General features: G+C 42.9%; 1 protein-coding gene across 1 annotated transcript in view; it reads right to left on the bottom strand.

Moving 5' to 3' along the window:
* Nucleotides 1-26,955, bottom strand: part of LOC138089047 (ATP-binding cassette sub-family C member 4-like) — a 169,270-nt gene that overhangs the window by 109,759 nt on the left and 32,556 nt on the right. Inside the window, exons 9-13 of the mRNA XM_068984370.1 lie at nucleotides 20,011-20,112; nucleotides 14,538-14,627; nucleotides 12,411-12,602; nucleotides 5,132-5,226; nucleotides 4,822-4,908 (exon numbers count right to left, since the gene is read on the bottom strand). Coding sequence (XP_068840471.1) covers nucleotides 4,822-4,908; nucleotides 5,132-5,226; nucleotides 12,411-12,602; nucleotides 14,538-14,627; nucleotides 20,011-20,112 — 566 coding nt within the window. The remainder of the gene's footprint in view (nucleotides 1-4,821; nucleotides 4,909-5,131; nucleotides 5,227-12,410; nucleotides 12,603-14,537; nucleotides 14,628-20,010; nucleotides 20,113-26,955) is intronic.

The following is a 26,955-nucleotide window of genomic DNA, read 5'->3' as shown; positions in this document are numbered from 1 at the left end:
GAAGGGGGTGACAGAGGATGAGATGGTTGGATGGCATCACTGACTCGATGGACGCTAGTTTGAGTGAACTCCAGGAGTTGGTGATAGACAGGGAGGCCTGGTGTGCTGCAATTCGTGGGGTCACAAAGAGCTGGACACAACCGAGTGACTAAACTGAACTGAACTGAATCTAATCTGACTGGTGTGCTTAGATGAAGAGAAGACTAAGACATAAGGACATGGACACAGGCATGTAAATTAGTGAAATTAGAATACACACCCCAACCATGAACAAAAATAAACTAAAAATGGCTTAAAGACTTAATCATAAGATGTGACACCATAAAACTCTAGAAGAGATTAGAGTTTCTCTGACATAAATTATACCAATATTTTCTTAGGTCAGTCTCCTAAGGCAATAGAAATATAAGTAAAAATATATAAATGGGGGCTTCTCTGGTGACACATTGGTAAAGAACCCATATGCCAATGCAGGAGACATGGGTTCAGTCCCTGGTCCAGGAGGGTCCCACATGCCACAGAGCAGCTACGTCCATGCCTCACAACTACTGGGCCTGTGCTCTGGGGCCCAGGAGCCTCAGCTACTGAGCCCACACACCCTAGAGCTAGTGCTCTGCTCAAGAGGAACCACTGAAATGAGAAACCCACACACTGCCACTAGAGACAAGCCCCTGCTCATTACAACTAGAGAAAAAACCCCACAGCAACAAAGAGCCAGCACAGCCATAAATAAATTTTTTAATTAAAAAAATAAACGAAAGGGACATAATCAAATTTATAAGCTTTTGCACAGTAAAGGAAACCATAAACACAATGAAGAGACAACTACAGAATGGGAGAAGATACTACAAATAATGTGACCAACAGGGGCTTAATTTCCAAACACACAAACAGCTCATGCAACTCAAAAACAACAACTACAAAAAATCCAATCAAAAAATGGGCAGAAGAACTGAATAGACATTTCTCCAAAGGACACACACAGATGGCCAATTCAGTTCAGTTCATTCTCTCAGTCATGTCTGACTCTGCAACCCCATGAACTGCAGCATGCAAGGCCTCCCTGTCCACCCAAACCCATGTCCATCGAGTCAGTGATGCCATCCAACCATCTCATCCTCTGTCCTCCCCTTCTATTCCTGCCCTCAATCTTTCCCAGCATCAGGGTCTTTTCAAATGAGTCAGCTCTTCGCATCAGGTGGCCAAAGTATTGGAGTTTCAGCTTCAACATCAGTCCTTGCAATGAACACCCAGGACTGATCTCCTTTAGGATGGACTGGTTGGATCTCCTTGAAGTCCAAGGGACTCTCAAGAATCTTCTCCGACATCACAGTTCAAAAGCATCAATTCTTTGGCCCTCAGCTTTCTTTATAGTCCAACTCTCACATCCATATATGACCACTGGAATATCCATAGCCTTGACTAGATGGACGTTTGTCAGCAAAGTAATGTCTCTGCTTTTTCATATGCTCTCTAGGTTGGTCATAACTTTCCTTCCAAGGGGTAAGTGTCTTTTAATTTCATTGCTGCAATCACCATCTGCAGTGATTTTCGAGCCCAGAAAAATAAAATCACCCACTGTATCCACTGTTTCCCCACTATTTGCCATGAAGTAATGGGACTGGATGCCATGATCTTAGTTTTCTGAATGTTGAGCTTTAAGCCAACTTTTTCAGTCTCCTCTTTCACTTTCATCAAGATGGCCAATAGGCACATGGAAAGAAGCTCACCATTTTGAATTATTAGAGAAATGCAAATCAAAACTGTAATGAGGTATATCACCTTACACCAGTCAGAATGGTCATTATTAAAGTAACAGTTGCTGAGGGGGAATGCAGTAAAGCACTCCTCCTACACTGCTGGTGGGAATATCAGCTGTCACAGGCATTATGGAAAAGACTATGGAGGTTCCTCCGGAGAAGCCAATGGCACCCCACTCCAGTACTCTTAACTGGAAAATCCCATGGACAGAGGAGCCTGACAGGCTGCAGTCCATGGGGTCGCGAAGAGTCTGACATGACTGAGTGACTTCACTTTCACTTTTTACTTTCATGCATTGGAGAAAGAAATGGCAACCCATTCCAGTGTTCTTGCCTGGAGAATCCCAGGGACGGGGGAGCCTGGTGGACTGCTGTCTATGGGGTTGCACAGAGTCGGACACGACTGAAGCGACTTAGCAGCAGCAGCAACAGCAACATGGATGTTCCTCAGAAAACTAAAACCAGAATTACCTTATAATCCAGTAATCCCACTCCTGAGCATATATCTGGAGGAAACTATAAATCAAAAAGACACATGCATCCCTATGTTCATAGCAAAAGTATTCACAATAGCCGAAACATGAAAATAACCTAAATGTCCATAGACGAATGGATAAAGAAGATATGATACATATAGACAATGCAATACCAGTTAGCCATGGAAAAAAAAGAAAGAAAGACTACCATTTGCAAAACTGTGGATGGACCTAGACTTTATCATACTAAGTGAAGTAAGTCAGAAAGAGAAAGACAAATATCATATATCACTTATACGTGGAATGTAAAATATGGCAAAAATGAACCTATCTACAAAACAGAAACAGACTCACAGACATAGGGAATGGACTTGGGGGTCACCTTCATGGAAGGGGTGTGGGAGAAGGATGGGCTGGGAAATTGGGGTTAGAAGATGCAAACTATTATGTGTATAATGGACAGACAACAAGGTCCTACAGTATAGTGCAGAGAACTATATTCAATATCCTGAGATAAACCATAATGAAAGAATATTAAAAAGAATGTATATATGTGTATAACTGAGTCACTTTGCTGAACAAAGAAATTAACATGATACTGTATATCAACTATATTTCAATAAAAACAAAAAAATAAACGAACAGAGGCACGGGGGTGCTCAAGGCCAGAGGGGACCATGTGAGGACACTGCGCGGTGGCCGCTGCCAGCGGGTTAGGAGACGTGCTCAGCAGAGACCAAAGCTGCCTGCGTGCTGAACTCCCAGCCTCAAGAACCATGAGAGAATTGATTTCTGTTCTCTAAGCACCTCCATCTGTGACAGTTTGCTATAGACTGAATGTTTCTGTCCTCAAAATTTATGCATTAAAACATAATCCCCATTGTATTGGTATTAGGAGGTGGGGCCATCAGGAGGTGATCAGGTCAAGAGGGTGGAGCCTCCATGAAAGGGATTAGTGCCCTGATAAAAGGAACCACAGGGCTTCCTCACCCTTCCACCACGTGAGGACGCAGGAATCACACCCTCACCAGATGCTGAATCTGTCAGCACCCTGACTTGAACTTTCTCAGCCTCCAGAACTGAGAAAGATAAACTTCCATTATTTTTAAGCCATCCAGGCTCTGGTCTCCTGTGAGAGCAGCCTGAATATATGCAGCCCTAGCAACTAACACGGAACCTGACAGCGAGAATTTCCAAACTGCTTCTCTCTACTGAATACGCTGGCTTCTCCAGGTGAATACGTGTCTGCTGTCCTTCTTACAGCCCTGCTTCCTCCTCCCCCCACACCTGAGCTTCTACTCTTCCTTCCCCAAAAGAACTGGGTCCTCTTCTCAGCCTCCACACACCCGCCCAGCCTGCAGGCCCACAGGGCTCTGCCAGCCCAGTCCAGGCACAGGGAGCTTTCCAACTTCAGTAAAAGCCTCCAGCTGCCACTTCTGCTTAGTATTTCCTACCCTGTATGGAAACTCTCTAAAGCTTGATTCTGCTGACCTTTCCCCAGGCATCTGTCTTAACAAGCTCCATGTAGACAGGTTCCTCAGAGGCAGGAATGAGAGCTGGGTGTTCTAGTTTCCCTTATTCGGCCCAGTGTGGTCCTTCCCCTCTCCTGGCTCAGTGTCCTCCTTGTAAACTAAGAGGTTTTGTGTAAGAACATCTGTAAGGGCATCAATCTCAGTGCACAAGCAGGGAGTTAATAAGTGCAGCTGGAAGGCTTGTTGGCTTTAACAAGGTGAACAACAGCAAGAGAACTAACTGTGGGATAGATGTGGAGTCTGCTTCAGAAAGAGCGAATTCATGAGGCTTTTAAAGAGGCCAGTCTAGACTCCATCAGAGACTCAGTCAGCGTGTGTTAGGACAGAGACACATCAGAGTTGTTCACCTTCAGGAGTCCTGTGGCCAAGAAAGCACCACTGACAACAAATTCTAGAAACAAAGTAAGAGTCAGGACTTCAACCAAGATACTGAGTTTCAAATTCAAGGTAATCCTACACAAGGGTCTAAGTATTAATTCTAGTAAGGATCCATGAAGCAATGTTAGACAACTGAGTCATACTCAGCTGTGAAATAAATCATTTGTAAATTCTAGACTTTATTAAATATTTCCAAACCAACAAATTAATAAACCAACAGTCGTTCCATGGAAGCCCTGTGTTGGTACTGAAAACTTCACTTCTAATGTGTCTTCAACACATGATGGAGGAAAAGGATTGGCATCCAGTTATCAGGTTCCCAAGGCCTATTCTCTGATTTTAAAATTTTACAGCATCCTTCCTATCCCTGAGGTCTGGAAACATCAACTGAAAGTCATGGGGGAATCTGCCATTTATCCCTGACTCCCTAAAGCACAGACCCCAGTCTCCTCCACACACTGGAAGCACCTTCTGTATGTCCCTGTCCTGACCTTATCATGATGCAAAACTTCTCTATGATGGATCTTCTGTGCAGGGAAGAGAGGGGAGGGAGGAACACCAAGGCAGAGAGAGCTAAGGCTCCTAAAGCACAAAGGATTTCCTGAGCTCCCTTCCCTGATCTTTCTCTACAGGTACCTGGAAGGCAGAGATCATAGAAAACAGGTGCAAACTCACTGTTCGAACAAGTGCCTGCTGACTATTGTATCCACTGCGCTGAGCGGATCGTCCAGGAGGTAGATGTCCGCATTCTGATACATGGCTCTAGAAAACAGAGAGAGATGTCAGGAGAAAACAATTCGCACTCCCTGGGTCTCAGCCCTGAATCATGACAGCGTCCAACACCTCCATGTTCATTACAGGATCCCAGGGGAAGGAGCAAGATCCTGCTTCACACAGGCCCACCCGGTGAGTGGGGTCTGCATGCTCATGTCCACTAGGAGCCATGGAGGAGGAAGGGCGGGATGACAACTGAAACCTCATTTACCTGGCCAGGCTGACCCGGGCTTTCTGTCCTGAACTCAGCGGGGTTCCTCCATCTCCTGTGACAGTTAGATCTCCATCCTGCAGAAGCTGCAAATCCTGTATGGAAATAGAAAAGGGAAAAAAAAGAATAAGATTTAAGATGTATTCTCCTCTCATCCTAATTTTTTTTTTTTTTTTTTAGCCACATCATGTAGTTTGTGGGATCTTAGTTCTTTGACAAGGGACTGAACCTACAGTCTTAGCCATGAGAGCACAAAGCCCTAACCACTGAACAACCAGGGAATTCCCATCATCCTAATCCTTTAGCATCAGTTCTTCATACAAGTATTTGATGAAGAGCAATGGGAAGGTTTCATAATGACTAAACTATAACCTTGAATAACAACAACAACAAAAGCTTCTTAGGGTTTCTCATTTGTTTTCATTCTGTAGTTTTTCACAGCATTTATGCATTTGACCATTTTAATAGATATTTATTGAGGATTGACTACACACCAGGCATTGTTCTGGGCACAATTAATTCAGCCATTGGAAACAAAGTCTCAGAGATTCTTTCCATGCTGGGAGATGGATGATATGGAAAATTAACCTGAGTGCAAGTACTAAGGATGAGAAGGAAAAGGAAGCTGGCTCAGGGGGATGGAGAGTAAAGGGGGAAGTGAGTCCACACTGGGGTGTGAGGGATATGCTCAGAGGGGGTGTGAATAGATCTTGGGGAGGGAGGCGGCTGCAGCACGCCAGGATTCCATGTCCATCACCAACTCTGGGAGTTTACTCAAACTCATATCCATTGAGTTAGTGATGCCATCCAACCATCTCATCCTCTGTCATCTCCTTCTCTTAGTGCCTTCAGTCTTTCCCAGCATTAGAGTCTTTTCCAATGAGCCAGTTCTTTGAATCAGGTAGCCAAAGTATTGGAGTTCCAGATTCAGCATCAGTCCTTCCAATGAATATTCAGGACTGATTTCCTTTAGAATGGACTGGTTGAATCTCCTTGCAGTCCAAAGGACTCTTAAGAGTCTTCTCCAACACCACAGTTGAAAAGCATCAATTCTTCGGCACTCAGCTTTTTTTTATAGTCCAACTTTCACATCTACACATGACTACTGGAAAAACCATAGCTTTTACTAGACAGACCTTTGTCAGCAAAGTAATGTCTCTGCTTTTTAATATGCTGTCTAGGTTGGTCATAGCTTTTCTTCCAAGGAGCAAGTATCTTTTAATTTCATGGCTTCAGTCACCATCTACAGTGATTTTGGACCCCCCCCCCCCCCGCAAAATAAAGTCTGTCACTGTTTCCATTGTTTCCCCATCTATTTGCCATGAAGTGATGGGACTGGATGCCATAATCTTAGTTTTTGAATGTTGAGTTTTAAGCCAACTTTTTCACTCTCCTCTTTCACTTTCATCAGGAGGCTCTTTAGTTCTTCTTTGCTTTCTGCCATAAGGGTGGTGTCATCTGCATATTTGAAGTTACTGATATTTCTCCCGGCAATCTTGATTCCAGCTTGTGCTTCATCCAGCCCGGCATTTCTCATGATGTACTATGCATATAAGTTAAACAAGCAGGGTGACAATATACAGCCTTGAAATACTCCTTTCCCTATTTGGAACCAGTCTGTTGTTCCATGTCCAGTTCTAGCTGTTGCTTCTTGACCTGCATACAGATTTCTCAAGAGGCAGGTCAGGTGGTCTGGTATTCCCATCTCTTTCAGAATTTTCCATAGCTTGTTGTGATCCACACAGTGAAAGGCTTTGGTATAATCAATAAAGCAGAAGTAGATGTTTTTCTGGAACTCTCTTGTTTTTTCTATGATCTAATAGATGTTGGCAATTTGATCTCTGGTTCTTCTGCCTTTTCTAAATCCAGCTTGCATATCACAGTTTATGTACTGTTGAAGCCTGGCTTGGAAAATTTTGAGCATTACTTCACTAGCATGTGAGCCAAGTACAACTGTGTAGTAGTTTGAACATTCTTTGGTGTTGCTTTTCTTTGGGATTGTAATGAAAACTGACCTTTTACTTCAATTAGATCTAGTTCAATACATTAGCTGTTACTAATATATGTAATACAAAAAAAAAATTGCTTTTTCTTAAATCTATTTGTCCTCCCAAACTAGGCAGATGTGAGCATAGGGAGAAATGTAAGGAGAAATCTTTATTATATGTATATGTAAGTAAGTATGGATAAATGAAGACAAATAGGCTATAATAGTAAAAATGACTACCATTAACTGAAAGCATTTCACAGGCATGGCCTGTAGCCTTTACAGTAATCCCACCCCTCCCCCACTTAATAATGAAGAAACTGAGATAAACATCTGGAGCTACTGACAAGGACTGTTTCTCTCCAAAGATCAAAACTTTTCCATTGCACATACAGTCTCTGTATATTCAGGCCAAAATAACGCTTAAGAGACTACTACTATGAGACTATCTTATGTCCATCCACTGGCATGTGGATTCCACAAGGAGACAAGCAGAGGATCATAACTCATTAAGTGGTTCCCAGGTGTTGCAAAGACCTTGCTGACCCATTGCTAGTTGCTAATCACAGTCATAGACAACATTTCAGAGCAGCAATAAAATCTCTTGGAAACCCTCTGACTCATGGTCCTTACTTTGCTGTAGAAATGTCAGAGGGCCAGGCAGGTAACAGGATGTGTCCAAAGTGATAGCGGGCATGTGATGAATGGAGGCCAGGACTCCCTCTCAGCTTCTCCTCCACCCTGGGCCTCCCTTCCTGCCAAGGAGAAAATGGGCACAAGGGGCCTCAACTCTATGTACCAACCACACAGAGAACAGGAGAGCAGTTCATGTTTATAAATGTTCCATCACATACAGAAGAATCACTGTGCAGGCCAGTCCTGCAGGGGCCCTTCCCACCAGAGCCTGCTGCACAGACCCCCGAGGGTGGATGAAGCCCTAGACACCGTCCACGTTACCGTTCTTGTCACCCCACGTGGCTGCGGGAAAGCATCAGCTCCCTGGGAAAAACGCTGAACAGCAGCCACTGTCCCAGCACCTGCTCTTCTCCAGAGATGCTCAAATGTGGGCAAGGAAGACAGGGCTGAGCTTCACCAGGAAGGGAAGGTCATGAAAGAAACACCCCACCCTGGCCGGAGTCTGTGGAGTCTGATCTGGGCATCAGGAGGTGGATGTGACTAAGCTAAAGAGGAAAGCCTGAGATCTGTTTACTCCACATCCCACTTTCCAGTTTCGTGCATCATCTGCTTTTTAAAAAGTTCTTTCTTTTAAACTTCCTCAAGACAGCACAGCACCGTGGGCAAGCATGGACTGTAGAGTTGTACAGAAACGGATGTGAACTTGAGAATCAAACGTTAAGGACAGCTGTTTCAATTCCCCACATTTTAGCTTTACCAACAAACAATGAGGAATTTAGCATCAAGGACACTCACAAAGAATAACTTACATAACTTCTTATGTGTGTTCTCACACACGGATGACAGAGAGAAAAATGATTTGCATGTACACTCTGAAAAAATGGGAGCTGATGTTCTCACTGTTTCACATTTGCTTCTCCCTTTTCTTAGGCAGTATTTGTAATGTAGTGTCAGTTGCTTAGTTGTGTCTGACTCTTTCAATTCCAGGGACTGTAGCTCACCAGGCTCCTCTGTTCATGGGATTCTCCAGACAAGAATACTGGAGGGGATTCCATTCCCTTCTCCAGGGATCTTCCCAACCCAGGGATTGAACCTGGGTTTCCTGCATTGCAGGCAGATCCTTTACCATCTGAGCCATCAGTGAAGTCTGAATATTTGCTCTTCTATTGCTTTTACTTTTTGGTTGTGCCATGTGACATGTAGGATCTTAGTCTCTTGATCAGGGATCGAACTCATGCCCCCTGCATTGAGAGCAGAGTTTTAACCACTGGGCCATCACAATACAAACACCGTTTAATATAAATCCAGTTCACTCCTGCTTCCTTGATACTGCAACCAGGGAGGGTTAATTTTGAATTCATACTGGATCTATTTCTGTGATGTTAACCCTTATCTTCCTGGTTTTGCTACTGTAATAACAATAATCCTTCCCACCTCTGGGCTGGAAGAAACACAAGGTGGAATCAAGATTGCCAGGAGATATATCAAGGGTTATAAGGAAGTGAAAGTAACACATCCCCCTGCCTGAGGCTCGCTGCTTTATGAGATACTTGCAAGAATTTAATGGTCTTATTACTTTGTTTCCTCACCTCCTCCTGTCTCTGATTCATAAAAGAACCTGGAAAACAGGCCCCAACAAAATGGTTATTTTGAGGTACTAGCCTGTCATCTCAGTCAGCTGACTACCGGATTAAGTCCCTTCCTTGTCTGATTGCACTCATCTCACAGGCTAGCAAAGTAATGCTCAACATTCTCCAAGCCAGGCTTCAACAGTACATGAACCATGGACATCCAGATGTTGAAGCTGGATTTAGAAAAGGCAGAGGACCCAGAGATCAAATTGCCAACATTCATTGGATCATCAAAAAAGCAAGAGAGTTCCAGAAAAACATTGACTTCTGCTTTATTGACTATACCAAAGCCTTTGACTGTGTAGATCACAACAAACTGTGGAAAATTCTGAAAGAGATGGGAATACCAGACAACTTGGCCTGCCTCTTGAGAAATCTGTATGCAGGTCAAGAAGCAACAGTTAGAACTGGACATGGAACTAAAGACTGGTTCCAAATAAGGAAAGGAGTATGTTAAGGCTGTATATTGTCACCATGCTTATTTAACTTATATGCAGAGTACATCATGAGAAATGCTGGGCTGGAAGAAACACAAGGTGGAATCAAGATTGCCAGGAGAAATATCAATAACCTCAGATATGCAGATGACACCACCCTTATGGCAGAAAGTGGAGAAGAACTAAAGTCTCAATTAAAGTGAAAGAGGAGAGTGAAAATGTTGGCTTAAAACTCAACATTTAAAAAACTAAGATTATGGCATCCAGTCCCATCACTTCATGGCAAATAGATGGGGAAACAGTGGAATAAGTGACAGACTTTATTTTTTTGGACTCCAAAATCCCTGTAGATGGTGACTGAAGCCATGAAATTAAAAGATGCTTGCTCCTTGGAAGGAAAGTTATGACTAACCTAGACAGCATATTAAAAAGCAGAGACATTGCTGACAACAGTATGGCTAGTCAAAGCTATGGTTTTTCCAGCAGTCATGGATGGATGTGAGAGTTGGACTGTAAAGAAAGCTGAGTGCTGAAGAACTGATGCTTTTGAACTGAGGTGTTGAAGAAGACTCTTGAGAGTCCCTTGGCCTTCAAGGAGATCCAACCAGTCCATCCTAAAGGAGATCAGTCCTGAGTGTTCATTGGAAGGATTGATGTTGAAGCTGAAACTCCAATACTTTGGCCACCTAATGCAAAGAACTGACTTATTGGAAAAGACTCTGAGGCTGGGAAAGATTGAGGGCAGGAGGAGAAGAGGATGACAGAGGATGAGATGGTTGGATGGTATCACCAACTCAATGGACATGAGTTTGAGTAAACTCTGGGAGTTGGTGATGGACAGGGAGTCCTGGTGTGCTACAGTCCATAAGGTTGCAAAGAGTCGGCAACTGAACTGAACTGAACTGAACTGTCTCCACACCTCATCTCAGATTTACTAGCCTACTGTGTAGTGAGCAAAGCGAGCTTGGACTCGGTAACAATATATTTTCCACAAAAGCACAATCTCCCATCAACAACAATCCAGGAGAAAGAAGGGTTTCCCTGGTGGCTCAGCTGGTAAAGAATCCACCTGGGTTCTATCCCTGGTTGGGGAGATCCCCTGGAGAAGGGAACGGTTGCACACTCCAGTATTTTGGCCTGGATAATTCCATGAACTGTATAGTCCATGGGGTCACAAAGAGTGAGACACAAGACCATTAAACAAGTGATTATGTTCTGCTCATACCATCATAAAATGCAACTCACCTGATACAATCTATGATGTGCAAGCCACTGTTCAAGCAAAATTACTAATGCCTCACCAAGTGAGTTTGGAGCCTTCAACACCATACCTTTGAAAGACCATCCCAGCTTTTTCCTCACAGTATAAAAGAATAGACTGCACTGAATAGGCCTGGGGAGGGTAAGCCCTTCAATACTGTATTATTCACATATTTTTATAACCCAAGAGAGTAAAATAGTATTTATCAGTATTTAGTTTTTTCTTTCCTTTTGCCAAATTATATTCTCTTATTAGGTAAATTCATTTTTCACCATCCATCCACCAATTTTATCTAAATTCCAACACAGAGTTTCATCTTGCCATTTTCTGTAAAACTCAAAGCTATTTCTGAAAACTATCTCTCCCCCAGTGAAATAAGAAGAATTAAGAAAAAAATGTTAAAGCATGCTATTTCCTTTAAATAGGAATAAGTCAAAACCAAGTGAAGAGGGAAACTTAGAGACTGAAAGGGATGAAGGAAGAACCAATCAAAGGGGCAGACCTCATGTGGAGTCTGATTCAAACCAATGGTGAAGGAGATTTCTCAGTGCGATGATTAGCATCAGGTAAACACTGCCTAAAAGGTTGATAATATTGAGGAATTGGGGTTATTTTTCAGATGAAATAATGTGTTTTTCCAAAGGCTTTTCTTAGTAAAATGTTTTTGTGTTAGTTGCTCAGTCATGTTTGACTCTGCAACTCCATGGATTATAGCCTCCAGGCTCCTCTATTCACAGAATTCCCCAGGCAAGAATACTGGGGTGGGTAGCCATTCTTTCTCTAGGCAATCTTCCCAAGCCAGGAATCAAAACCAGTTCTCCTGCACTGGAATCAGGTTCTTTACCATCTGAGCCACCAAGGAAGCTTTACCGGTCAACTAATCTGAGATCTAGGATCTGCTCCAGAATAATCTGGGGTGAGGGGTGGGACTGGCAGGGAGCAAGAGTAGAGATTCAGCAAGACTGGCCACCAGTTGAACCTGGCTGAAGCTGGGGATGGGTACATGGGGGTTCATTACACTGTGCTCTCTAATTTTAGAAATTTTCGTAATGGTAAACTAAGAAGTTAAAAGTGAATGAAACTTCACAAAATGAAACAATCCGCCCTTCAAAGAAGGGCATTCTCTGAGTGTTGTTATGACATCAGGATTGAACAGTAACATATATGCCTGCATTCTTACCCAGGAGACTAGCATAAATATTAAGCAACACTGAATGATGTTTCAAACTTTGAAAAAAAAATAAGAACTTTCAACAAATCTTACTTCTAGTTTAAACCAATTTATCATTATTTGAAATTCTGGAACTACTCAAAAGTCACTACTTACCTCTTCCAAAGCACAAGCCTTTATTACTTCTTCATACCGTTCTTTTTCATACTTCTTCCCAAATAAAATGTTACTCTTCACAGTCCCTGGAAACACCCAGGGCTGCTGAGAAACATAGGCGATCCTCCCGTGCACGCTGACCTTCCCCTGGCTCGGGGGCAGCTCCCCCAGTAGAGTGCTCAACAGTGATGACTGAAACAGACAGCAACACACACAGGTGAACAGGCAGCACTCAGGACCGAACACGCCGCGCAGCACAGCCGACCCCACCCTGGTGCTTCATAAATAATAGAACCCTTGTTTTGGAACAGGATAAAGTACAGCCCTGGAAGTTTGGACATAAGCAATTGAAAATAACACTATTAGTCAATGTAAATGAATGGTTGATTAAAAAAAATTAATAAATACTACAACAATCTCCTCTGCCCAAGTTCAGTTCAGTTCAGTTCAGTCGCTCAGTCATGTCCAACTCTTTGTGATCCCATGAATCGCAACATGCCAGGCCTCCCTGTCCATCACCAGCTCCCGCAGATCACTCAGATTTACGTCCATCGAGTCAGTGATACCATCCAGCCATCTCATCCTCTGTCATCCCCTTCTCCTCCTGCCCCCAATTCCTCCCAGCATCAGTCTTTTCCAGTGAGTCAACTCTTTGCATGAGGTGGCAAAGTACTGGAGTTTCAGCTTTAGCATCATTCCTTCCAAAGAAATCCCAGGGCTGATCTCCTTTAGAATGGACTGGTTGGATCTCGCAGTCCAAGGGACTCTCAGGAGTCTTCTCCAACACCACAGTTCAAAAGCATCAATTCTTCGGTGCTCAGCCTTCTTCACAGTCCAACTCTCACATCCATACATGACTACTGGAAAAACCATAGCCTGCCCAAGAGGAGACCCCAAATGAAGTACTACATTCAGCAAAAACTAAGAATGTTTAACATTCTTAATTAGCGAAGCAGCCCAGCAGAATGTGAATTTCACGCACATGATGTTTAATGCATCTGTTCCTGCATCTGGGTATCCTTCACTTGACAACACTTGTTCTTAAAAAGCTATGTGTGAAGAATATATCCAAAAATTATTACTTAAATGAACTCTGAAATGAGTTGTATCTAAAGAGCAAAAGTTCACCACAGAGGAAATCATCACCCTCTCATGTACACATCTCACATTTAGGTTTTGGTATTTTGTTGTTTCACAACACAGGAAAATAAGTGCAAGTGTACATGTCCTTCAAATCTCTTATAACACACAGATGTGACATATCTTTGTTTATACCATCAGTGTGCTCACCACACTGGGCCAAGATAATCTGCCTGCATGTCTATCCTGCCCTGGAATCCAGCTGCCTTTGGACAGGAGACCTGTCAGGGTTTTGCTCATGTCTGTATCTTTAGCTCTAGCACATGGCTGAACATTCACTGCACGTGCACTGACAGGATCAAGTTGAATCACATGAGGAAATCCTCAGAGCTTCCCAGAAGAGCTTTAACCACCTCCAGACTTCCTGGAGGGGCCACTGTGACAAAAAGAAGTCCCCATTGTCTTCATCCATCCTGAACAGCTGTCACATCAATAATTTCCTTTACTGAGACATCCAAACTCCCGACAATGGTTCCTAGCTGTGCAACATGAAGCACCAAAAAGGGAAATTGTGTGTTTATCAAGATTTACTTGCCATGAAACCTTCTTGCAAAACTAATTGTCCATGAAACACACCTGCTGCTACTACTGCTAAGTCACTTCAGTCGTGTCTGACTCTGTGCAACCCCATAGATGGCAGCCCACCAGGCTCCCCTCCCTGGGATTCTCCAGGCAAGAACACTGGAGTGGGTTGCCATTTCCTTCTCCAATGCATGAAAGTGAAAAGTGAAAGTGAAGTCACTCAGTTGTGTCTGACTCTTAGCAACCCCATGGAACACAGCCTGCCAGGCTCCTCTGTCCATGAGATTTTCCAGGCAAGAATACTGAAGTGGGGTGCCATTGCCTTCTCCGTGAAACACACCTAGAGAGACGCTATTGTAGACACACTCAATTCAAACTGAGTCACACTCAGTCCTGGGCTCCACTCTGAGGATTTAACAGGAGCTGTGGTATTGCATCAAGCTGACAAAAGGCATCACAACTTACCTTTCCTGAGCCCACAGGTCCAATCACAGCCAACAGTTCACCGGGTCTGACAGTAAAGGAAAGGTCTTGTAGGGTTGGGGTTCCTGATGCCTAAAAATTAAATTTCATAAAATGTGCACATTTCAATAAAGTAACATACATTACATCAGAAAGTAGAGAAAATAATGTAATAGTCATTGATAAGCTAATGTAATTCACATTTTTTTCCTTCCTAGTTTAAGAGACTATGTTCTAGAGGCCTTTCTATCCGATCGTACATATCTCTTTGGAGGTTTGAACGGTTTTAGTTGCCTTTAACAAGGTGCATTCTTTTATCAGATTTCCATAAGGACATAGCTCTAGATACCCACAGAATGTTAGTAGAAATAGCAAGGCATCTGCCTTAAATGCAAACTGAATGATACACATGAGATTATTAAAACAATGTACTTAATAGAACATTCGGGGTGGTGGAGTTAACCACTTATAAGTTTTCATCATAAACCTTGGCTTTAACTGTCTCACTAAACTCCAAAAGGTGGCAGCATAAGTTCCTGGCATGCCTTTGATATTTTTCAGTGGCTCTGTCATGTCTGACTCTTTGAGATCACATGGACTGCAGCAGGCCAGGCTTCCCTGTCCTTCAGTATCTCCCAGAACTTGCTCAAACTTATGTCCATTGAGTCAGTGATGCTATTCAACCATCTCATCCTCTGTCATCCCCTCCTCCTGCTGCCTTTGATTTTTCCCAGCATCAGGATCTTTTCTAATGAGTCAGCTCTTCACATCAGGTGGCCAAAGTATTAGAACTTCAGCAGCAGTACTTCTAATGAATATTCAGGATTGATTTCCTTAAGGATTTACTGGTTTGATCTCCTTGCAATCCAAGGGACTCTCAAGAGTCTTCTCCAACACCACAGTTCAAAAGCAACAATCCTTTGGTGTTCAACCTTCTTTTTGGTCCAGCTCATCCATCCATGACTACTAGAAAAACCATAGCTTTGACTGTACAAAACTTTGTTGGCAAAGTAATGTCTCTGCTTTTTAATATGCTGTCTAGGTTGGTCATAGCTTTTCTTTTAAGGAGCAAGCATCTATTAACTTCATGGGTGCAGTCACAATCTGCAGTGATTTTGGAGCCAAAGAAGATAAAGGCTCTCACTGTTTCCATTGTTTCCTCATCTATTTGCCATGAGGTGATGAGACAAGATGCCATGATCTTCGTTTTTTGAATGTTGAGTTTTCAGCCAACTTTTTCAGTCTCCTCTTTCACTTGCATCAAGAGGCCCTTTAGTTCCTCTTTGCTTTCTACCATAAGGATGGTGTTTTCTGCATATCTGAGGTCATTGATAATTCTCCCTGAAATCTTGATTCTAGCTTGTGGTTCATCCAGCCCAAAATTTTTCATGATGTACCCTAGAAGTTAAATAAGCAGGGTGACAGCATATACCTTGACAAACTCCTTTCCCAATGTGCAATCAGGTGGTTGTTCCATGTCTGGTTCTAACTGTTGCTTCTTGACCTGCATACAGATGTTTCAGGGGGCAGGTAAGGTGGTCTAGCATTCCCATTTCTTCAAGAATTTTCCAAAGTTTGTTGTGATCCACACAGTCAAAGGCTTTAGCACTGTTAATGAAGCAGATGTTTTTCTGGAATTCTCTTGCTTTTCTATGATCTAATGGATGTTGACAATTTAATCTCTGGTTCATCTGCCTTTTCTAAACCCAGTTTGAACATCTGCAAGTTCTCCGTTCACACACTGTTGAAGCCTAGCTTGAAGAAGTTTGAGCATTACTTCATTTGGAGTGCAATTGTGTAGTCGTTTGAACATTACCCTTCTTTGGGATGGGAATGAAACTGACCTTTTCTAGTCCTGTGGCTCCTGCCGGGTTTCCCATATTTGCTAGCATATTGAATAAAGCACTTTAACAGCATCATCCTTTAGGATTTTAAATAGCTCAGCTGGAATTTCATCACATCCACTAGGTTTGTTCCTAGTGATACCTCCTAAAACCCACTTAACTTTTTATTCCAGGATATCTGGCTCTGGTGAGTGATCACACCATTGTGGTTATCTGGGTCATTAAGATGTTTTTTGTGTAGTTCTGTGTATAGTTCTTCTAAGTTCTCTTCTTAATATCTTCTGCTTCTGTTATGTCCATACCATTTCTGTCCTTTATTGTGCCCATCTTTGCATGAAATTTTCCCTTGGTATCTCTAATTTTCTTGAAGAGATCTCTAGTCTTTCTCATTCTATTGTTTTCCTCTATTTCTTTGAATTGTTCACTTAAGAAGGCTTTCTTATGGCTCCTTGCTATTCTTTGGAACTCTGCGTTCAGATGAGAATATCTTTCCTTTCCTCCTTTGCCTTTAGCTTGTCTTCTTTTCTCGGCTATTCATAAGGCCTCCTCAGACAACCATTTTTCCTTTTCGCATTTCTTTTTCTTGGGGATGATTTTGATCACTGCCTCCTGCACAATGTTACAAATCTCTGTCCATAGTTCTTCAGGCACTCTATCAGATCTAATCCCTGAATCTATTTCTCACTTCCACCGTATAATTGCAAGGGACTTGATTTAGGTCATATCTGAATGGCCTAATGGTTTTCCTTACTTTCTTCAATTTAAGCCTGAATTTTGCAATAGGGAGTTCACAATCTGAGCCACAGTCAGCTCCTGGTCTTGTTTTTGATGACTATAGAGAGCTTCTCCACCTTTGACTGCAAAGAATATAATCAATTGATTTCAGTATTGACCATCTAGTGATGTCCATGTGTAGATTCTTCTCTTGTGTTGTTGGAAGAGGATGTTTGCTATGACCAGAGAGTTCTCTTGTCAAAACTCTGTTAGCCTTTGCCCTGCTTCATTTTGTATTCCTAGACCAAACTTTCCTGTTACTCCAGGTACCTCTTGACCTCATACTTCTGCATTCCAGTCCCTTATGATGAAAAAAACTTTTTTTTATGTTATTACTAGGTCATATAGGTCCTCATAGAACTGTTCAACTTCAGTTTCTTCAGCATTACTAGTTGGGGCACAGACTTGGATTACTGTTATATTGAATGGTTTGCCTTGAAATCAAACAGAGATCAGTTTGTTGTTTTTGATATTGCACCCAATTACTGCATTTTGGACTTTTCTGTTGACTATGAGGGCTATGGGCTTCCCTGGTGGCTCAGACAGTAAAGCATTTGCCTGCAATGTGGTAGAGCTGGGTGTGACACCCAGATCAGGAAGACAACCTAGATAAGGAAATGGTAACCCACTTCAGGACTCCTGCCTTGAAAATTCCATGGATGGAGGAGACTGGTGATCTATAGTCCATGGGGTTGCAAAGAGTTGGACACAACTGACCAACTTCACTTCACTTCATGAGGGCTACTCCATTTTTTTTAAGGGATTCTTGCCCACAGTAGTAGATATAATGGTCATCTGAATTAAATTCACCCATTCCAGTCCATTTTAGTTCGCTGATTCCTATAATGTTGTTCACTCTTCTCATCTTCTATTTGACCACTTCCAATTTACCTTGGTTCGTGGACCTAATATTCCAGGTTCCTAAGCAATACTGTTCTTTATGGCATTGGACTTTAATTTCACTACCAGACAAAGCCACAGCTGGGCATTCTTTCCTCTTGGGCCCAGCCTCTTCATTCCTTTTCGAGTTATTTCTCCACTGATCTCTCATAACATATTGGCCACCTACCAACCTGGGAAGTTCATCTTTCAATGTCATATCTTATCTTGTTTTGCCTTTTCATACTGTTCATGGGGTTCTCAACACAAAAATACTGAAGTGGTTTACCATTTCCTTCTCCAGTCGACCACCCTCTGTCAGAACTCTCCACCATGACCCATCCATCTTGGGTGGCCCTACATGGCAGAGCTCATAGTTTCATTGAGTTAGACAAGGCTGTGTTCCACATGATCAGTTTGGTTAATTTTCTGTGAATGTGGTTTTTATTCTGTCTGCCTCTGATGGATGATGTTCAGAGGCTTGTGGAAGCTTCCTGGTGGGAGGGAGTGGTTATGTAGGAATCCGGGTCTTGCTCTGGTAGGTGGGGCCAAGCTCAGTGAATCTTTAATCCAATTTTCTACTGATGGCTGGGGCTGTGTTCCCACAGTTTGGCCTGAGGGGTAATGGCTCTTCTTCAAAAGGACTTATGCCAGCATGTCAAGGCTCCTGGGTCTGTTGTCAGTCCCCTGACCCTGCAGCAGGCTACTGTCAACCCATGCCTCCTCTGGAGACTTCTGCACACTCACAGGCAAGTCTGGCTCAGTCTCCTGTGAAGTCACTGCTCCTTTCTCCTGGGTCCTGGTGTGCACAAGGTTTTGCTGTGTCCACCAAAAGTCTGTTTCTCTGGGGGTACTCAGTCCTTTTGCTGGATCCCCAGGTTGGGAAATCTAGAAAGGTTGTGGGCCAGGTTGCAGGCCCTAGAACTTTTGCAACACTTGAGAACTTCTTTGATATAATTGTTCTCCAGTTTGTGGGTTGTCTGCAAGGCGGCTCTACAGTGGCACTAATGCTGACCTCCTCCAAGAGGACTCTTGCCTTTGCTAATTTCTGGGTTGTCTCACCCACCACCATTTTACCATTTTTGCTTTTCCCTGCTTTTGTCATCTATGTAACTAATTCCCTGTAGGAATTCCCTCTCCTGTGGTTAGGGTTCTGTTTTCCTGACTGGTCCACACTGATACAGGAGGATGTGCACCGAGGACCAGAGAACCATGGTGATGGAAACGTTTCAGTCATGGGGAAAGGGGGCAGCAATGCATGTGCAGTTTTGCAAGTGGACCCTTTTTGTCTTTCTCTATTTGCCAGAAAGTCATAAATAAACCAAGTGTTGGAAAATCACCAGTCTCCCTATCAGCTTCCACACTATGCAATACTTAAACTAGGAATCACTGGTGCCCACGATGCCCACCTGCTGTCTCTCCACTGCCTCTGGCTGCCACCCAAGTAGCCAGAGCCATCCAGAAGCTCAGGATGGGGGAGCACCCACCCTACCCTACAGCAAAGATCCAGATCACCCAGTATATAATAAAGTGATAATTAAAGCAAAAACATATACACTGATTTCCCAAAGCCTCTTGTCTTTAATAAACGGTTGGGCATTCGTTAGTTAACCCATTCCACACTGCAGCATTTTGTCCCTCTAATCCTGTAAAATCCAACATTAGAAACATATGTACTTTAAATTCAAACATATGTTCTTTCAAATTCAAATGTATGTACTTTAAATTATTATATAATACTTTGAAAGCTCTCTTGAAAATGAAATAAAGAGCAACATGTCAAACTTCTTAGGCTGATTTTACACTTAATCTCCATTAGCTGCAAACCTTATTCCCTATTTTCAGAATTTTTGTAACATAATCTCAGTAAATGATCAAATCACATTTTACGCCATGTGTAAAACCACAACATTCTCCAATAAATCTATGTTTTTGGTTGTCAATTAGTAGTCATGATCTTGGAATGGAGGACTTGTTACCTTATCCCAAGAAGCAGTGCAACCTTTCACATCCACTATCATTTCACCATCTGATGGCAGCTGACTGTTGAGCTGTGATATCTCATCAAGTAATAGAAAGTTCTACAGAAAAAGGAAAAACAGATGGTTTAAGTTGCAAGAACAAAGCACAAACAAAAGTTATTGCTTTCCTGGAATTTGCAATAAAATACTTTATCCAGACTACATATCATTTTGCCAGCTATACTTAAAGTAGTTTTGTTTCATATGAGAATATACTAAATAATATATATTCTATAAAATAATATATACCATATGGATTATCCAATCATATAATATAGTATATATAGTATGCATAGTGTGTTATATTCATATATATGTATAAATACATAAATACATTTGTATAGAAAGCACATGTAAGAATGCTTCACACATAAACATTGTTGTCTAATCACTCAGTTATGTCTGACTCTTTTGAGACCCCCTTGGGATTTTTTTGGCAAGAATACTGGAGTGGGTTTCCATTTCCTCCTGCAGGGGATCTTCTTGACCCAGGGCTCAAACCTGAATCTCTTGCATCTCCTGCACTGATAGGATTCTTTACCACTGCACCACCTGGGAAACCATATAAACATACATATAAAATAAAGATTTCTTGGCCATGAGCAAAGTTGTAACTTTCTCAACAAGTGAACTAGTTCCTCCTTAAAGAGGAACTATGACTCCAAACTCCAAGAGTTAAGAACCTGGACATTTTTATTGCTTAACTTTTGAGTTACTAACAACAAACAGCTGAGATGATAGGACATGATTCCATAAATATTTCCTGAATCCCACCATGTGCCAAGCATTATGCACACTGCTAGGAACAGAGAGAGGAAGGCCATGCCCAAGCCTTCGAGTATCGAGTGGCACGGGACAGGCTGGGGACACAAAACAAATGGCAGAGATGCCAAATGAAAACCCTGGCTATGCCTGTTTTGCCTCATGGTCTTTTCCTGGGCACTTAAGCACACTTTGCCTTTCTCCTCATGAGTGTTAGGTGAGTATCACTGCTTTTCATTGACTATCACTTAAGTCATTATTCTAAAAATTAAATACTCTTAAATTTCCATCTCTTATAAAATATTTTACAAGTCTTTTCACAATCACTGTCTCTTCTCCTTAGTCACTGCTCTCTCTCCTCCTCTAGAGTCGAAATGGGTGTAGCTCCCACTTTTCGCTATTTTCACACCACTTAGCAGCTATTCAGTGAATGTAGCTGCATAAAATCAAGTCCTGAGAACCACTACAAAGCTAACATAATAGTATGCAGGAAAATTCCCTCTTGCCCTGAAAATGTTAGAAATCATTCAATGAGAAAAGCTACTATGATTGAGAAATTGAGTAAACAACCAAGACAACCCCAGTGCCACCTCCTCCTGCAAGAACTGTGAATGTGTGGCAGAGACTGCTGGCTCTCCTCAAAAATCTGTTCTTCCCAAATGCCAGATTTTAGCTGCACCTGGAAACCTGGAAGGAAGGCCTCTCTCTCCAGCCTTCCAAGAAAATAGGTGCAGCCACATGACTAAATCCAGGTCGGTGGAAAGTGGCAATGTCCAAGACCTTCCTCCACCCACCCCATCCCCAAGCCTGGGTTTTAAAGGCTGCCAACTTGGTCAAGACCATACACAGTGGGGTAACAACAGTCTGGGACTTCCCTAGTGATGCAGTGGATAAGAATCTGCCTGCAAATTCAGGAGACAGGGATTTGATCCCTGGCCCAGAACATTCTACATGCCACAGAGCAACTAAGCCCATGTATCACAGATACTAAGTCCAAGCTCCAGAGCCCATGTGCCACAACTGCCTAAGCCTGTGCATCTAGAGGCCATGTTCCACAACAAGAGGTCACCACAATGAGAAGCATGCTTGTTGCAACTAGAGAAAGCAGCAATGAAGACCACAGCACAGTCAAAAATTAATTAAATTTATTTTTTAAAAAGAATTTGGGTCCCTGATACCATGGAAGATGATACTAACCACAGAACTTGTTATGGGGTGAATAGCATCCCCAGAAAAAAGTATGCTGAAATCCTAACAGTGAGAACTGGACATGGAACAACAGACTGGTTCCAAATAGGGAAAGGAGTACATCAAGGCTGTATACTGTCACCATGCTTGCTTAATTTATATGCACAGTATATCATGAGAAACGCTGGGCTGGAGGAATCACAAGCTGGAATCAAGATTGATGGGAGAAATATCAATAACCTCAGATATGCGGACGGAGGAGCCTGGTAGGCTGCAGTCCATGAGGTTGCTAAGAGTCGGACACGACTGAGTGACTTCACTTTCACTTTTCACTTTCATGCATTGGAGAAGGAAATGGTAACCCACTCCAGTGTTCTTGCCTGGAGAATCCCAGGGATGGGGGCGTCTGGTGGGCTGCCGTCTATGGGGTCGCACAGAGTCGAACATGACTGAAGTGACTTAGCAGCATGGCAGAAAGCGAAGAAGAACTAAAGAGCCTCTTGATGAAAGTGAAAGAGGAGAGTGAAAAAGTTAGCTTAAAGCTCAACATTTGGAAAACTAAGATCATGCCATCCAGTCCCATCACTTCATGACAAATAGATGGGGAGACAGTGGAAACAGTGGCTGATTTTATTTTTTGGGCTCCAAAATCACTGCAGATGGTGGCTACAACCATAAAATTAAAAGATGCTTACTCCTTGGGAGGAAAGTTATGACCAACTTAGACAGCATATTAAAAAGCAGAGACATCACTTTGTCAACAAAGGTCTGTCTAGTCAAGGCTATGGTTTTTGCAGTAGTCATGTATGGATGTGAGAGTTGGACTATAAAGAAAGCTGAGCACTGAAGAATTGATGCTTTTGAACTGTGGTGTTGAAGAAGACTCTTGAGAGTCCCTTGGACTGCAAGGAGATCCAACCAGTCCATCCTAAAGGAAATCAGTCCTGAATGTTTATTGGAAGGACTGATGCTGAAGCTGAAACTCCAATACTTTGGCCACCTGATGTGAATAGCTGACTCATTTAAAAAGACTCTTGATGCTGGGAAAGATTGAAGGCGGGAGGAGAAGGGGACAACAGAGGATGAGATGGTTGGATGGCATCATCAACTGAATGGACATGAGTTTGAGTAAACTCTGGGAGTTAGTGATGGACAGGGAGGCCTGGTGTGCTGCAGTCCATGGGGTTGCAAAGAGTCGGACATGACTGAGAGACTGCAGTTATCTGAACCTCAAAATATGACTTGTTTAAAAACAGGATTGTTGCAGATGAATCAGTTAAGGTGAGATCACACTAGAGTAGGGTGGGCCCTGAATTCAGTATGGTTGGTGTCCTTATAAGAAGAGAAACCCAGAGACACACACAGAAGGAGAAAATGCCCACATGATGATAAAGACAGAAGCTAAAGTGGTGGCAGTTACAAGCCAAGAAAGGCCAAGGTTTTTCTTCAACAACCTAAGCTAACAGAGGCAAGGAAGGATTTCCTCTTGCAGGATTCAGAGGGATCATGACTCTTCTGACACCTTAATTTCAGACTTCTAGGCTCTAGGACTAAGAAACAATCAGTTTCTGGAGTTTTAAGCACTTGTTTATGGTACTTGGTTATGGAAGCTTCAGGGAACTCAAACACAGCATTAAAGGACACTTACATGAGAGAAAAATAAACTGTGTTAGCAGCTTTAACATAGATAATTCCAGGGCTCATAGGCAAACCGAGTCCTAACCAACACAGGGGGAAACTGAAATAAGCATTTGAGGATTTTGAGGAAGAAAACAACACATAAATAGTAAACTGTATGCTTAATTGCTCAGTTATGTCCTACTCTTTGGGACCCCATGGACTGTAGCCCACCAGGCTTCTCTGTCCATGGGGATTCTCCGGGCAAGAATACTGGAGTGGGTGACTTATCCTTTCTCCAGGGGATCTTCCTGACCCAGAAATCGAACTGTGGTCTCCTGCATTGCAGGCAGATTCTTTATCAGCTGAGCTACCAGAGAAGCCCCAAATAGTAACCTACTACCCTACAAATCATAAATACCCTTAAAGCATTTAACTTCAGAATATCATGTCCCAAAATCACAAATGTGACTGGAATCTTCTACTGCAAAAGACCAAGTTGTAAATGCTAGAAATGCTGGAAAAACTGAATATGGAAACCTGCTTCTATGTAGGAAAGTTAGATGGGATCCTTACATTTCTCTCAAAGACCAGCTGGTGGGAGATGCGATCCACTCATTCCCTCCTCCTCTCATCCAGGCTCACTGAGAATGTGAACACTGGGCGCTGCTACTCCTACCCACCCCAAGCCTGCGTCCAGCAGGAAGCAGGACGCATGGACAGTGGTCTGAGGACTTCTCTGCAGACTTTCAACCACCGCAGTCTGAGTCCTCTCTCCACACCACCTCTCCCATCATCAGCCAGGTACAGTTCTTACCTGGTCTGCCACTGTTTATCCCCTTCCACTTCTTTCCTCTAGAAACAACATAATTTCAGAATCTCATTCACTATTATCATTGCACATACTAATACAACTTTTTTTTTTTCTGGTTCCTTCCCCAGCCCTCCCCAACACCATCAAACTGATCCCAACACCACTCCCTCCTGATCTCCTTACACACCTCTGAAAGTGTCCACCACACTTAACACCCTCCAGTGACCTGTCAGTGCCTAAGTCCACACTCTGCAGGTGGCCTCTGTCTGGAAATCCCAAGTGCTGACCCACCCAGCCCTCCAGTCCATCTCAAATGCTAATCCTCCTGGGAACCAGTTCAGGACATTCCAGGCTGGCATCACCCTCCATACTTTTGAATCCCCAGAGGGATAATAAGTCATGAAGAGGGGTGACACTATGTTATTCACACACTTCCAGAGTCCCAACTCCAACTGAGACCAAGCTTTGCACAGGTTGACCCATCATGGGTAAGACAAGGAACAGACTGTAGAGCTGGTTCAAATCAGTCCAACCATTGACTGCATGGCTATAACCTTACACAGTCTGAGCTAACACAGAAACCAAAGGTTACACATGTATATTATACATCTTGTCTAGACAGAAATTCCAAGTTTAGCTTAAGCATGTTACCATGACAAAAAAGAAAAAAACTCAGTGTGTACACAGAATAGAAATTTCCTATCTAAAAAGAAGAAGAAGAAGAAGAAGAAGGTAAAGAAAATGTGTGTCCTAAGTGAAGAATTAAATCTATTGAGTACTTGTTCACAAATAATAGGACTAAGTAGGGAAAGACATCACAGTCTTCCAGGAGTTAAATGAGACTCCACTCAGCACATGACCAGCTTGTAAAGGTGAAGAAGTTCTGGCTGGATTTTCCTCCAGGACTCAAGATAATGAAAAAGCTGAAATTAAATTGCTGTTAGATCCTTTATGTGCAGACCCAGAACTGGTCACATGAGAAAGTATCAGTACCAGAACTGCAGCCAAAATGCCTGACTCCCCAGTAGGATAATGGAAAACCTGCTCTGTGAACAATATAATTTTAGACACATTTCACTGGATGTAAAAATCACTGAAGACTTTCAGTGCTTCAAAGTTAAGACAAGATACTCCCAATCCTATTGGAGTCATTCAATGCCAAGACTTTCAGTCCCTTTCCTTATTTAGAGAAAAACAGAGGGAACTCTTGAGCCTATAAGATCATAATAAATCCTCAAACTCTTTATATGAAAAAGGAAACTGAAAAGCATGTATAAATAAGAAGACAAGAGACTATGAAGCCCATGTGTAGGTCTCCCGTGGGTATGAACCATCGCACCCTCTCCAAGGTGGGCAGGGGTGGTGGGTTTCCTTCCTAGGGCTCCCAGACATGACCTGAGCAGAAATCCTGGATGAGGAACTATCCAGTCTACTGAGTCCCAGGCTGCAGGAGGCAGTGGGGCAGCAGGGCTCAACACCACACTGTGTTCTAAACTTGACATTCCCACCACGTCTCCAGCCCATCTGTGGTCAAATCTGGCCAAGTTCTGACCACTTGATCAGTAAACTCAGATGACCTTTTCTCCCACCCCTGCTGCCCTTTTGACCTTCTAGTTGGGCATCATCACATCTAAGTGAGAGGCGGAAAGGAAGGAAATGAATATCTGATCATTGCCTGTTACTTGTTAGATAACAGGACAGAAGGCTGAATCAGGCCAATGGCTGGTCAGTCAGGTGGGTCTTAGGATAAAACACTTCACAGCCTCTCAGAATTCAAAACCAAGTTCATGCTTTTCTCCTCCCCAAATTTGGTTCTCTGATAGTATTCATTATTTTAGTGCATCCAGGTGATTTTACAGCCTGAAAACCAAAAGCAGTGCAAGATTCACCTCCCCCTCCTCTCATACCCAACTCAAGATGTGCCCTGAGTGGCTCTCAAATCTAGCCAAGGCCATTTCACCCTAAGCTAAAGCACATCATCCTTTTCCTGGGCCATGCACAGCACTAAGCTCTTGATGCATTTCCCTGTCTCTGCTCTGGATCCCCATCCCACTTCCCTGACCTGTTTCTCAGGCTGCAGCCACAGTGAGCTTTGACATAAGAAAAACTTTGATGTTACCTGTAGAGTCCTGTATAAAGTCAAAGTCACTCAGCCATGTCTGACTCTTTGCAGCCCCATGGATGATACAGTCTATGGACTTCTCCAGGCCAGAATACTGGAGTGGGTAGCAATTACCTTCTCCAATCCAGGGGTTGAACCCAGGTATCCCACATTGCAGGCAGATTCTTTACCAGCTGAGCCACCAGGGAAACTCAGAATATTGAAGTGGGTAGTCTATCCCTTCTCCAGCAGATCTTTCCAACCTAGGAATCGAACAGGAGTCTCCTGCATTGCAGGTGGATTCTTTATCAGCTGAGCTACCAGGGAGGCCTAACAATCCCCTGCTCAAGCCTCTCACTCTCTATTCTGCAGCTTCAGACATTTTTTGTTCCTCAATGCATGGATCCCCTTCCTGTGCACT

The sequence above is a fragment of the Capricornis sumatraensis genome, chromosome 12 (genome assembly GCF_032405125.1).
Source record: "Capricornis sumatraensis isolate serow.1 chromosome 12, serow.2, whole genome shotgun sequence".
Lineage (NCBI taxonomy): Eukaryota > Metazoa > Chordata > Mammalia > Artiodactyla > Bovidae > Capricornis > Capricornis sumatraensis.
Note: the sequence above shows the minus strand (reverse complement) of the source record. Positions and strands in the feature narration are given on the sequence as shown.